Genomic DNA, 12,786 nt, shown 5'->3' on the forward strand with positions numbered 1-12,786 from the left:
GGGAAGAGAAAGAGTGGGAGCAGGAAGGAGGAGAGAAGAGGGGGCTGCAGAGGGATGACCCTACAGGCCAAGGGGCCCTCAGAGCCTGCCTCCATGCCCTTGGCCTGGGCTGTCAGTGTGGGCTGCCAGCCATGGCCTTGGTCTCTCAGAGCCTGCCCTTTATCCTCCTGCAAGCCGGACACTGTGGCCATGGAGTTGTGATGCGGATGGCGTGTTGGGGGATCAGGACTCCTCTTTCTGCTGCCTTATGCCTCAGGCTGAGCCAGGGCGGAAGCAGAGCTGGGTCTCAGAGGAGCGGGATAGATCAGGCTAGCAGAAAGGGTGCCTCCATGCAGTCGGGATGTGAATGAAACAAGCAAACCAGCCCTCTCTCCCTTTTGCTCTTTCTGCCAAGCTGTGGGCCAGCTGCTTGGGTCAGCCGTCAACCTAGAAAGGGGTCTCATCAAAGCCACTGAAGCCGAAGATCCTTCCAGCACCCTGTAGGCTGCCCTGATGCACAGAAGACAGGGTAGCCCCTTCTCCCCCTTGCAAGTCTCAGGGGTCCCCGGGCTTTTTCCTGGGGCTTGCGTGGGCAAGTTTTTGAGCATTCAGCTGATTCTGAAGTTTCCTGTTCCAGCCAAGGGTCAGCAACTCTGGGTTCAGGGAGAAAGGAAGCTGACAAAGGGTGTGGCAGGGCCAGCAAAGTGGCCAAGGGCATCCCAGAGGAGGTCATTTCCTCCCAGCTGGCATTGAGCCCTGCTCTGGGAAGCACACAGCCTCCAGCAAAGTGGTCCCTGCAAGGTCTTGGTCCTGAACCAGAGGGGTACGTGCTGCTGAGCAGGAACCCTCAGCCTGGCAGGTCCAAAGGGTACGCATACGTGGTGAGTGTGTGCGTCTGTGTGTGTGTGTGCATGCACCAGCTTCTCTCTCTTACTCCCACACAGGGCCTGGTAGGTAGCACTGAAAATATCCACAGGATTGGAGGAAATTAGCAAAGTCACTTCTGCTCCTCAGGTAGAACCACAGTGAGGGCCTCATAGGAAATGAAAGGGCCCCCAAGAAACCAGGCTTAGCAAAGATTTTCCTGCCTCTCTACCTCCATCCAGGGCAAAAAATTCAATTACATGAGTAGCTGTAAGAGTAAAAAGGTAACCAGAATCAGAATGCACAAACCAACTCCTCTGTATCACGAATGTCAACTGTGCTGGAGCCTCACAGCTTGCGGGTAACCCCAGCCATGGGACAAACTGAGCTTGCTGCATCCCTGCCCAACACCAGGGGACTGTCATCCTCTCCTGGGCTAGGACTAAAGGTCCTGTGTGTCCCAGGGAAAACAGCAAGGATTCTCTGTGTCCCTGTGCCACCTCAGGGCACCATCTGAGCCCCGCCCTGGGACCGCTCGCCCTATGGGTCTTGCATCTGCTGGTGCTCTTACTGAGCAGGGTGGGTGTGGGTAACAGCTCTCAAGACAAGAATGAGGCCTCAGCACAGGCATAGTTTAAAAACAAAGTCAAGGACACAGAGTTCCGGGGCATGTATCTTTCCAGGGTCCCCTCAAGCCTGGAAAGCTTTTTTTTCGCCAACAGCTCCCACCACCAGGTCTGTCCCCTCGTCTCTAGCACAGCAAAGCCGTTCGGGTAGTGATGGTGTGTGGTCCCCAGGCTCACTGCGACCCGAGCAGGGCCCACAGGAGGGACTGTCCCGTCCCAGCTGGGCTCCAGCCTTGGCTTCCAGCTGACACTGCCTCCCTGTGCCTTCTTGACCCAGAAGCTCAATTCCCCGCACCTTTCTGGCCCTAGACCACTTATCCCAGGAACTGAGATGGCAGGAGATTCCCTTCCTCCCCTCTAAACCTCGGTCTTGCCCTCCTCCTGGTCTTCCTTATTTCCTTCCACATCCTTCCCACTCTGCCTTCCTGCTCCGAGTCCTCAAAAGGGCTGGAGGCGCTCGGGTTCAGAGGTGGGGCCTGCACCTCTCATTCTGAGATTGAGGGAGGGGAGACTGCCAGGCCCGATGGAGAGAGGAGTGTGTGCGCCTTGGCACCGATGTCGGTGAGCGCACGCACGCAGGTGTACCTGCCCGGAGGGGCCAGCGGCCAGCTCGGTGGCCTCGAGGCGCTGGGCACTGAGGGGGTCCTGGCAGCGCCCAGCTGGCACCCTGGGCAACAGGCCTAGTGCTTACAGGTGTACACGAGCTCCTCCTGCACGCACTGCTGGCACTCGACGTAGCAGCACCACTGGACCTGGCAGTGGCAGGAGAAGGCCACCAGGCGGCTCTGGGTGTCATAGCCCCGCCCGCAGCACAGGCTGCTGCAGCTGGCTTCCCGGGAGCACACTCGGCCTGCCGTGCCAGGGGAGTACTTGCTGGGCCGGCAGAAGCTGGGTGAGTCCTCCATGTAGACCAGGTCCCCGGGCCGGGGGGCCAGGCCCTTGGTCGGACTGCCTGGCCTAGCAGGCGCCCACAGCTCCAGGCGGCCCAAGGCCTCGTTGGTGGCACTGGACACCTTGACGGCTGAGTCATAGCGCAGTTTCAGCACCTGGCCCGTCTCTCGGAACGGGGAGAGCTGCTTCCAGCAGGTGCGCACGGCGCAGGAGCCCGACACGCCATGGCACTTACAAGTGGTCCTGAGGCCACTCTTCACAGCCTGCGAGGAGAGGCAGAATGGGCGCGCGTCGTCAGAGGCCCGGGACCCACAGCCTGAGCCTGCCCCCAGGGTGCCAACCCTGGCAGGGGAGTGGCCGGAAGATGGGAAGGCTAGCCATGTGGCACCTCTGTGCAAACTAGCCCGAGGCCCTTCTTCCGCTGGGCAGAGGCTATGCCAATATGCATGCTTCTGTGATCTCAGCCCAGCTCCTGCCCTTGGCCAGAGTTCATATGCAGAAGACAACTTGCCCATGTGAACACAGCAGCTGTGGTTTTCGCCAACCGAGTGATGACGGCGCAGAACACAGGACTCGGTTTCCTAAAAACTGGAGCTTCAGCCTGTCCCAACCTTCTCATCCCAATAGACCTAGATACTTTTTACCCTTTAGTCCTCCCACAACTCTGTGACCTCAGCTAACTTCCTCCCCTTCTCTGGGCTGCCTCCTTCTCCCATTTGTAAACTTTCAAACTATGTTGGCTTCTAGGACCTCCAGGAAGGCTAGTCCTTGGAAGGGAGACCCCTCTCCGAACATGTTCCTGCCTCCCCATGGCCTGGTCCCGAGCCTGGCTTCTACCAGCTGCCCAGCGCCGATAATGCCCAGGACCCTTCCCTGCTTCCCGGTCATGGTCTGGAGTAGATGCCCAGGGAATGCTGGTTGAAGGGATGAGGTTCACCCTGGGGTAGCTGTGTGTGTGTGCCGGGGAGCAGGGCATGGGAGGACCTCCTACAGACCTCGTCCCCTGGCTGGAAGGGCTTTGGGCCAGCCAGGACCGTGCTCACCTTGATGCCCACATGGGTGTTGTGGGCATCTGCCCGCGCCCGCAGGTCTTTGCTTCCTCTCTTGGGCCCCAGGAAGTTGCTCAGGAACTTGGTGCTGTACTTGAGGTTGTCACCACACACGCCCCACTGCCAGGCCTGCCGGCTCTCCAGGCCCGGAGAGTCGTCGCAGGTGCAGCGCTCCATGCGCCCGGCACTGCAGGCCCTGGCCAGGGTGTGGGTGAGGGCGGCCGAGGACATTGAGTACAGGAAGGCTGTCTCCTTGAAACCTGGGCCGGGCACCAGAAAGGTTGGGGGCTGGGGAGTGGGCTTGGAGGCTGCCCAGCTGAGCAGGATGAGGACTCAGCTCGGGGCAGCTGCCCTGCCACCTGCCTCTTCAACCCAGGCTGTGAGTTGTTGTTTAAAATGAAACTGGCTAATCACTGTGACGTACATGCCTCGGTTCCCCGGGCGGTAGGCCGGGAATAGGTGAGAGCGTCGAGAGGCAAAGCGGAGCGACGGGGGCACCTGGTGAGGAACTACACTGGGACTAAACCACTGATCTGGACTCCAAGGCCATGTGTGAACAAATTAGACTAAACCACTTCTGAAGCCCCTGTTCCCCTGAAATGTGCCCCGTGGCCCTCCTGGGCCTCATGATACTCTTCAGATGTCATTCTCTGCTGCCTACTGTGTGGTACACTGATGCCCGAGTGACTTTGGATCTCTTGCCAGACTGACCATCCTCCCACTTCTGGGGCCATCGTGGCTCTGGCCCTGTTGGGGTGTGTTCCAAAGCTGGCCTCCCTCACGAGCTCGCTCCCTCCTGCCTGCTCTCCCATGTGCCTGGGGTGCTGGCGACGCTGGAGGAGCAGCTCTGCCCCAGACTTGCCCCAGACTCGCCCCAGCCACGGAGAGCAGCTGGCCTAGAGGGGGCTGGCTGCTCCTCTACACCATGGCTGCCTTTTTGGAAAAGCCCCTGTTACAGCCCCTGCCTTTCGGTGGTGGAGTCACACGAGGACCTGTTTCCCCCCTTAGGCGGCATGCTTTCTGAGGGTCGATGGGGTCCAGCTCTGTGCCCGCAGTGTCCAGCACAGTGCCAGGCTCACTGTGAGTCTCACCAGATGCTTAGTGAACAGACGGCCAGTGGAGACACGGAGAGATGCAGGGGAGGGAGAGGGAGGGAGGGAGGGGAAGACGGATCGGTGGATGTGATGAAAAAAGAAGCAGGTGAATGAACTGAACAAACCAATTCGGCCTATGTTCTTGCACACAGTTGTGTGTGTGTGAATATGTGGTGGAGGCTTGGGGATGGAACTGGAGGACCACCCATCTCATCTGCGAACTCTCCAGGGTGGGCTGTGCCTCCTCCTGTGCCCTCCTTGCTCCTTTGCTCCCCCAAAACTGAGGGAAAAGCTGGGCTTTGTTAACCCCCAGGATTCTACTCACTCAGGAATCCGCTGGGTTCACAAGGGCAGTGTGGCTGGACTGCAGGGGCCAGGGGTGTGGGAAGCACAGACAATCCACCAGCCCCCCTCCCTCCCGATTCTCCTCCCCCACCAGCCCCCCTCCCTCCCAATTCTCCTCCCCCACCAGCCCCCCTCCCTCCCAACTCCTCCCCCACCAGCCCTTCTCCCCTCAGCCCTCCTCCCTACCTCTCTTGAGCAGGCCTGTCCTCCCCTCCAGGCTGCAATTCCAGCGCTCGTGCCGAAACTGGAACTGGCACTCAAGCAGGCTGAGGTGGGCAGCATCCTGCAGGGTCTCAGCCAGGCCAGGCTCCCGCCGGCAGAGCTGCTTCTGCCGGCGGGACAGCTTCAGCAGGTCACACTGCTTCAGGTGGGCCCCCCCCTGAGCTGGGGCCGCTGCGGTGCCCAGCCCTGGGAAGGGAGTCAGGACCTCCCGCCCGGTCAGGCTAGAGAGGGCAAGAGAAGGAAGACCTGTGAGGCTTGGGGATTGTAACAAGGCGGGGGGCAGGGCGGGGGAGGATGACAATCTCTGAGGCTGTGGGCAGGTGAGGGGCCTTTTGCGGGGGTCTTCATTATTTCTGGGAGGGAGGCCAGCCCCATGGAGTTATATTCCCATTCTGCAGAGTAGGAAACAAAGGTGCTTATAACAAGGGCTAGTGCAGGATCCCAAACCCATTTTCCAGATGCCAAAGTCTCTGCTCTTCCGACCCACCCTCTCTCCCAAACTTGCCCAATCACAACAATCACCGGGGATGCTTATTAAAAATACAGACTCCCGGAATCCACACTTGGCAAGTCTGCTGCTGTTGGTCTGGAATGGGGCCGGGGAAATGTGTATATTTATGACATTCCCGGGCAAGCGTCAATGATCGGGAAAGTTTGGGAAAAACTTCATGTAGCATGGGCTGCTGTCTGGAAGGGAAAGCCACGTTCCTAAGAGGGGGCTGCAGACGGTAAGCAGACACCCAGCCATTCTCCCTGATAGCCCGCTCCCCCTTCCATATGTCACTGCCCAAGTAACCCCACACCAACCTAACTTATTCCCATAATTCCCAGATAGATCTTCAACCATCTGGCCACGCCGTGACTGTTGCAAAGAGATGTTTGGGGAATACCCGCATGGATGGAAAGAAGGATGGAAGGAAGGAAGGAAGGGTAGGCAGGTGGATGAACAGACAGACTGGCAGACGGGTGAATGAAGGTGAAGGAGCTGAATTTCTCTCAGGCCGTCAGCTCCAGGCTTCTTGTTCTACAGTACCCGAAGTTCATGGGTTCTGGAATCGGCTGCCAGATTCTAATCCTGACCGCCACCGCCTAACTGTATAACCTTGAAGCTTTCGTCTTCTCCTCTGGTAAGCGGAAATAGTGATTCTCTCTACCTCCTGGGGCTGCTGGGAGGATTACATGAAAAGTACCAGCCACAGCATCTGGGACATGTTTGTTCACTTTCCTGCTAGCTGGAGTTTCTCAAGTGTTTTCTCTTGCAAGATGCTTTACTCTTTCACTTGGGCAGAGCCTTCCCTTTGTCCAGATAAGGAAACACAGGTTTTATGAAGAGGCAGTGACTGGCCCGAGTCACCCAGCAGGTCAGTAGCAAGGTGAGGACTAGAATTAGCGTTCACCTTGCCTCTCCCCAGAAGCTCTCTGTGAAACGGTTCTATGAGTTCAAAAGATTTACTGTCTCGTACCCTGGTGGCCCTCTGTGTAGGTGGAAAGAGCCCCTTTCTGGAACATGCTGGCCTCATAGCCAAGGTAAAAGAGCAAAGGTAGGACTACACAATGGCTCTTAAAGCTCTTGCTTGAATGTGGCACTTGTTATTCTGGCTCATGTGCCACTGGCAAGTCCTGGCCAAGTCCTGAGGGGTCACAAAGGCCCACATCCCATGGACACAAGGGCACAGTCCTCCTGTTTAGAGCCACCTGCCCCAGCCAGGACATCTGGCTAGATGCCACCCCCTCTCTGTCTGGGTGGGTATGAGTCCTAGCCAGATCCCAGGTGCCCCCAGAAAGCGCCTGTAGATTCCAAACCCATCAGGTGTAGCCAACCCAGTATGGAGCATATCTCTGAAACCTCTGAGCAGAGACAGATGCTATCAGGCTCCTCCTGGCCTAGCTTGGCCCTGGGTTCCCCTCCCAGACAAGGTGAGGGCAGGGACCTGTTAATCATTAATCTGGGGGCAAATGGGTAAATTTCCAGTCCACCAGGTCTACACCCAAACCCCTCCCTGCAGCCTGGCAGGAAACCCTTAGAGCTTGACCCTTGGCAGGTCCACAGCAGAACCTGATGTCAACTCCAGCTGAGGAGGCCCCACCCTGCCTGTCTTCCAGTGTGGAGGGCCACTTGGGGGCTGCAGGGAGCAAAGGGGCAGCAGCCATGTAGCCCCTGCTTGCACATTTCCTGTGTTTCAGAAATTGGGAACTTCCTTGTAGCAGCTGATTGACAGATGGAGAGAATAAGCAGGGAGTGATGGGAATTTTGACCAGTGAGGCTGCACATTCTTGGAGACCTGTCTCAAATGCCTCTTAAATTTTTTATTTATTTATTTATTTATTTATTTATTTATTTATTTATTTAGAGAAAGGGGAAGGTAGGGACGAAGAGAAGGAGAGAAACATCAATGTGAGAGAGATACATTAATCAGTTGCCTCTCACACGCCCCCAACCGAGGACCTGGCATGCAACCCAGGGATGTGTCTTGACTGGGAATCAAACCAGTGACCTTTTGCTTTGCAGTACAATGACCAACCAAATGAGCCAGGCAAGAATAATAGCTAGTTATTGTTGTATCATTATAGCTATATTGTGTTATATATGATATGATAAAATATGATGTATCTACCATTTTGAATGCTTATTACTCAGCCCTTTAAATTACTATGTGGACACCTGCTGGGTTGGCTGCCTATGCATTCCTTCAGTCTACATGGTTAGCATGTGGTCCCTGTAGGCCATTTTATACCACATGATCTTGCTGCTCTGGCCTGTTGATTGGACCAATGAGAATCACATGACCCAAGCAGGGCCCATCAGTCTTTTCTCTGGGAATTTGGAATTTGAATTAAGTGAGCATACAATTGCTTTCTCTTTCCTTTTGGGTGACTAGGCCTGTAAATCAGGTGATATAAAAAGGAAGCTGGTCTAAAGAGAGAATGAACCAAATGCATCAAGAGAAGCAGAGGTGAGAGCAGGAGAGAGAATATGGGGCGCTCTTCAGCCCCTCGTCCCAGAGTCTTCCTGAGGTCAACTGCATTCTTGCCTGAGGCACCCCTGCCTGTAGTACAGGGTCAAGGCTTGTTCTGTCTACCTAAAGCTGCCTGCGGACCCTGATCATGACCATATGACAGCTGTGGACACCAGCGTGCCCTGAGGCTGCACTGTGAGCCAGGCTCAGCACCCTTTCCCCATCCACAGGCCCATATATATATATTTTTAATTTTGTGTAATAGACCCTGTGATTGATGGCCCCAGGAGTCCAGTATAAAGTCGGTTAATTTTGTTACTGGTAATGACACTTAGTAGTGATTAATGGTCGGGAAAGGCAGCCAACCGCACAGGGGCCTCAGGCCACACTGGGCCTTGGTCTGCCCAGGGCTGCTCTCAAAGAAGGTTCCCTGGCACTGCCCCGCAGAGCCCAGGAAGACAGCTGGAAGTCCCTCCAGGACCCAGTTGCCTTCTCATTTGTTTTCTATGTTGTTGTTTAGGATCTGATTTCCTTTGAAGAAATAGGGCCATGACATCAGATTTAGAAAACACCTCAAGGCATTTCCTTAAATGGGGCTTGAGAACTCTTCTCCACATGCCCACCCCAGGGCAGCTGCAAGGAAAGGCTTCTTCCTGGACCTCAGAAGAGTTCTAGCTGGTGCAGGTGCCAGTCTGTTCCAGTGGGCATGAACCCTTCCCCTTGAAGACACGACACTCTGGCATTCCAGGCCTGAGAATCCCACCCACCCGGCCCCTCTGCAAATATCTCAATTGAGTACCCTGGGGGTAAACCAGAGAAGATCAAGTGAGCTTCATTACTCTAATGAATCCAGACAAAATTTGAGTTTTAATAAAGACACTGCTCGTTCCATGGGGCAGGTCAGAGCTATCAGCCAAACAAATGACCAGTGTTCTGAACTGAAGAGCAAAGGATAAATAATTTGCATACTTGCTAATTGCTCTTCTAGACTGGGGAATTAACTCCTCAGGTTTCTCTGCCTGGGATCACCCTCCTCATTGGTTGCACCTGCTTTGGCCCAACTGGTATTCCGCCCCCCCTACTTCCAGTCCAGCTCCCCCAGGCTGATGTCTAGACTCTCTTTTCCCATAAGAAAGCAGCAACCCCATGTTACCAGTTCTATTCTCCCCCCTTCTTTGCCCCCAGCCTGTACCTTCTGCCCCCTGCACCCTCAGTCCGTGACCCTTAGGTTAATAATAAGACAGGAAGCTCCCATTCCCCCAAAATGGGAAGTGTCTGGCTTTGACCCCGGACTGTTCCAGGCCACTTCTTGGCCACCTCACCTCCCCCCAGAGTGGGAAAAGACAAGGGTGCCCTCAGGACTTCATCTCACATACACCCCCCACCCCCACCCCCAGATCTCTTCTGTCCACTCCTGGCCCCTCCCCCCACTTCCTCTTGCATTCCCCAGTGTTCACTCCATCCACAGTTTTTGCTAAAGCCACCCCATATGGGGTGACCTTGGAGTAAGCAAAAGAAGGTTCTCCAGGCTTTGGGGAAAGCTTCTCAGGAGACTACTTTTGTTTTACCATCAGCAGGATCCCAGAAACCATCAAAGCCCTGCCACTAAATGGAGTTCATCCTGGAGCAATCACCCATCACCTGCTGGAGTGTGGGGACCGAAGAACCTCAGGTCCCCAAGACTGTCTGACCTGAGTAATTGGGTCCCAGGTCTACCCTCACTCCCTGGTGACCTCAAGGACGTCCACTCAGCCCCTGAGCTCATTCCATCTAACAAGTACACATTGCCTAGTGGGAGAGCATGACCAGAGCCAGACTGCTTGGGTTCAAACCCACCTCTGCCTCTTACTAGCTCTGTCACCTTGGGCAAGGACCTCTGCCTCTCTGTGTCTCATCCTAAGAATACAGATCATCACAGTACCTGGTTTGAAGGGCTGTCCTGAAGATGAAATGAACTCACATTTGTAAAGCTCTTAGAACAGTGCCTGGCGCGTAGTAAGTTCCAACTAAGCAGCATTCTTAAGCACCTACTATGTGCTGGGCACTGCTTGGTGCTGGGACCTGCTCTTGCCCTCAAGGAGCTCACGGTCTGGAGAGAACTTGGCTGGATCTAAGAGTACTCCAGACTCCCAGGGCCCCAAAAGGCAGGGAAAGGAGAAGGAAGTTTTGAACCAGTCCTGCTCCCTGGGGAACAAGCAGGGACCCAGATCAGAATTCCTAGCTCCATCTGGGTGAGAACCTGACCTCAGCCAGTCCCCTCCTGCCTGTGGTGGGAGGTCTGGGGGTGGGGAGGAGGCAGGAGGAAGCCCCCAGACCTGGCAGGTGGAGAGCACTTTCCATCACCTGGGGGTGCCCCAGGTTCTGTTTTTCTACCCACTCCCACTCTTGTTTCTGCTTGAGATGGTCTGATGGGTCTAGAGGAGGCCGCCTCCAGGATGTGGTGGGTAAGTGGCGGGGGTAGGTTGGGGGGAGTGGCACAGGACAAGACTGGTGGTTTCCAGGGCACTGGGTCATGCCAGCATGTCTGGACCCTTAGCTGGAGGGGCCAGGAGCTGTGACTGGCACCAGGGCCCATGCCAACTGCAGGCAGCTGCCTGGGAACCAGGAAAGCCTTGCTCTGCCCAGAGCATTGGCCTTGGCCCTACAAACCCCATTAGATGCTCTGATAACAGGCTTCCGCTGCAGGGCCATTTACATGGTAAATGTTCCTTTTGTGCTTTCATCTCAAACATCTCAGCCCACCTCTCCCAGCCCTCACTAAACCCCCTACACACACACACACACACACACACACACTCAGTCACATTCGTTACCTCCCACCCATGCTCTCCACTACCCACCTCTTCCCAGCAGGGGAGAGTTAGTGAGGGCAGTGACTGGCTCGGGAAGAGAGAATGCGTGGTTCCAAGCAAACCATCCTTCTGCAGAGAGGGGACCCCCTCAACACCCACCCCAGGCTCCCCCACCTTGCTGTCATCAGATGTACCAGCAGCACCCCCTTCCCTCCATCTTTCAGACTTCTGCCTCCTCTCCTGGATTCAGCGTCACCTCATGCCTCTTCCAGGAAGGTGTCTTTAATGAGCAGCTTGGCAAATCCATTTCCTACCTTCACTCCAACTCCCTCCATCCCCTCCTTTCACTCACTCACTCATTGACATTCATATAAAGGATTTCATTGAGCATCACCTTCATACCAGGTCTACCCACAGAAGGCTGAAATAAACAAGGATTCACTACTTTCCTGTCTGGGTCCCCCCAGCCCCTCCTGGGTCCAGCCTTCCTTTCCTCCCCAGCTCTTACCCTCAGAACCCACCTTGAGGGCTGCATCTAGTCACCATCTACCCGCCCCCACCCTCACCCCCCCAAGAGCGCATCAGGGCCTCACCCCCCACCCCACCCCGGGCTCAGGGAGAAAGAGCCTGTCCCAGCTGCGGGCTTTGTCTCTCCAGGAACAGCTCCACTTCCTGCTTCCGCAGACTGGGCTGCCGCTGAGGATAGCATCGGGAGACACGTGCTCCGAGCTAAGTGCGCCGCATGCTTTGCATCTCAACAATCTCGGTATTTAGAGAGAAACTAGTGCAACATCTGGGAAGGAAATGCTTCCCCCTTCTTCCCTCCTGTCTCCCTCCCTCTCCACTCAGGTAGAGGCTGAAGCTGAGGACAGGAAGCCTTTGTCCCTCACATGCATGGATCAGGTGGCATGGAGGGTCCCAAAGTCACCCCTGTGCTGAGGAATCCCTCACCTCTACATCTGCCCCTGGTCCCTGGCTGGGTCCAAATGTATACCACTTGAATTATTACATTTAGGGCTGCACAACCCTTTAAGATTACCCAGTCCAGAGGTTTTTTTTTTTTGTTTTTTTGTTTTTGTTTTTTTTTTTTGCCCTGATGGCTCCTGGGTGGTATCCCAGAGGTTGGGGATGGGGGTGGGGGGGGACAGCAGGGAAGAAGGCAAGACGTTTGCCAAGTGTCTCTGCTTTGACCTGTCTGGTGCCTTGGAAGTTCATGTAAGATTTACTGTCCAAGATGACCCCACTGAGTTAGTGACAGGGCCAGGACTGTGTCCCAGGTCTCCTAACTGTTTCTATCAAGACACCTGGTGATTTCTGCTTTTAGTTTCAATAGATTCAGGGGAGCAAAATCAGCCACCACCACAGGAAATGTCTAGGGAGATAGGAACCCAAGAAAGTTAGGCTTGAAGGGGGTGGGGGGGAACCTGATCAAAACTCCTCTGGCCCCCTGGGCAGCCGAAGGGAGAGAAGGACTATTTGTTGAAAAGACATTTCCGTGGTCTAAAACTCACTCTTTTATCAGCCATAGGTCAGAAATCAAGCTTCTGACCTTAGAGACGCAGCCTGCTTATTCACACTAAAGTGTGAGAGCCTAATACAATACCAGTGCCTGAAAACATACTTTGCTAGATAGAAAGATGTCACAGAAGAGCATCTGGGATTGTGAAGAGAGAAAGGGGGAGCCTGGAGTGAGGAGGGGGAAGAGGAGAGAAAAGGGATGCCAGAAGCAGTAAAGACCGCCTTCCCCAGCTTCTTTGGTTCACAGGCCCAGCGTGACCCAGGGAAGGAGCAGAGCAGGGGGCACAGGGTGGGGACTGCAGGGAAGGGCAAGCAGTTGCTGAGGCTCTATCTCCGTGTGGCAAACAACACCCCCATCCAGCTCTACCCCAGCTGCAGGATGCTGGGTCCTGGACTGGGCTACTTTGGCCAGCTTATTAACCATGGCAAGTTGACCAACTAACTATAAC

General features: G+C 55.2%; 1 protein-coding gene across 1 annotated transcript in view; it reads right to left on the reverse strand.

Moving 5' to 3' along the window:
- Positions 1–870: 870 nt before the first annotated feature.
- Positions 871–12,786, reverse strand: part of WNT9B (Wnt family member 9B) — a 45,249-nt gene continuing 33,333 nt past the window's right edge. The window contains exons 7-9 of the mRNA XM_090257572.1: positions 5,035–5,291; positions 3,404–3,669; positions 871–2,623 (exon numbers count right to left, since the gene is read on the reverse strand). Of these exons, the coding sequence (XP_090113698.1) occupies positions 2,150–2,623; positions 3,404–3,669; positions 5,035–5,291 (997 nt within the window). The 3' untranslated portion in view covers positions 871–2,149. The remainder of the gene's footprint in view (positions 2,624–3,403; positions 3,670–5,034; positions 5,292–12,786) is intronic.

The sequence above is a fragment of the Furipterus horrens genome, unplaced genomic scaffold, assembly GCF_987537825.1.
Source record: "Furipterus horrens unplaced genomic scaffold, mFurHor1.1.pri manual_scaffold_11, whole genome shotgun sequence".
In the NCBI taxonomy this organism is placed as follows: domain Eukaryota; kingdom Metazoa; phylum Chordata; class Mammalia; order Chiroptera; family Furipteridae; genus Furipterus; species Furipterus horrens.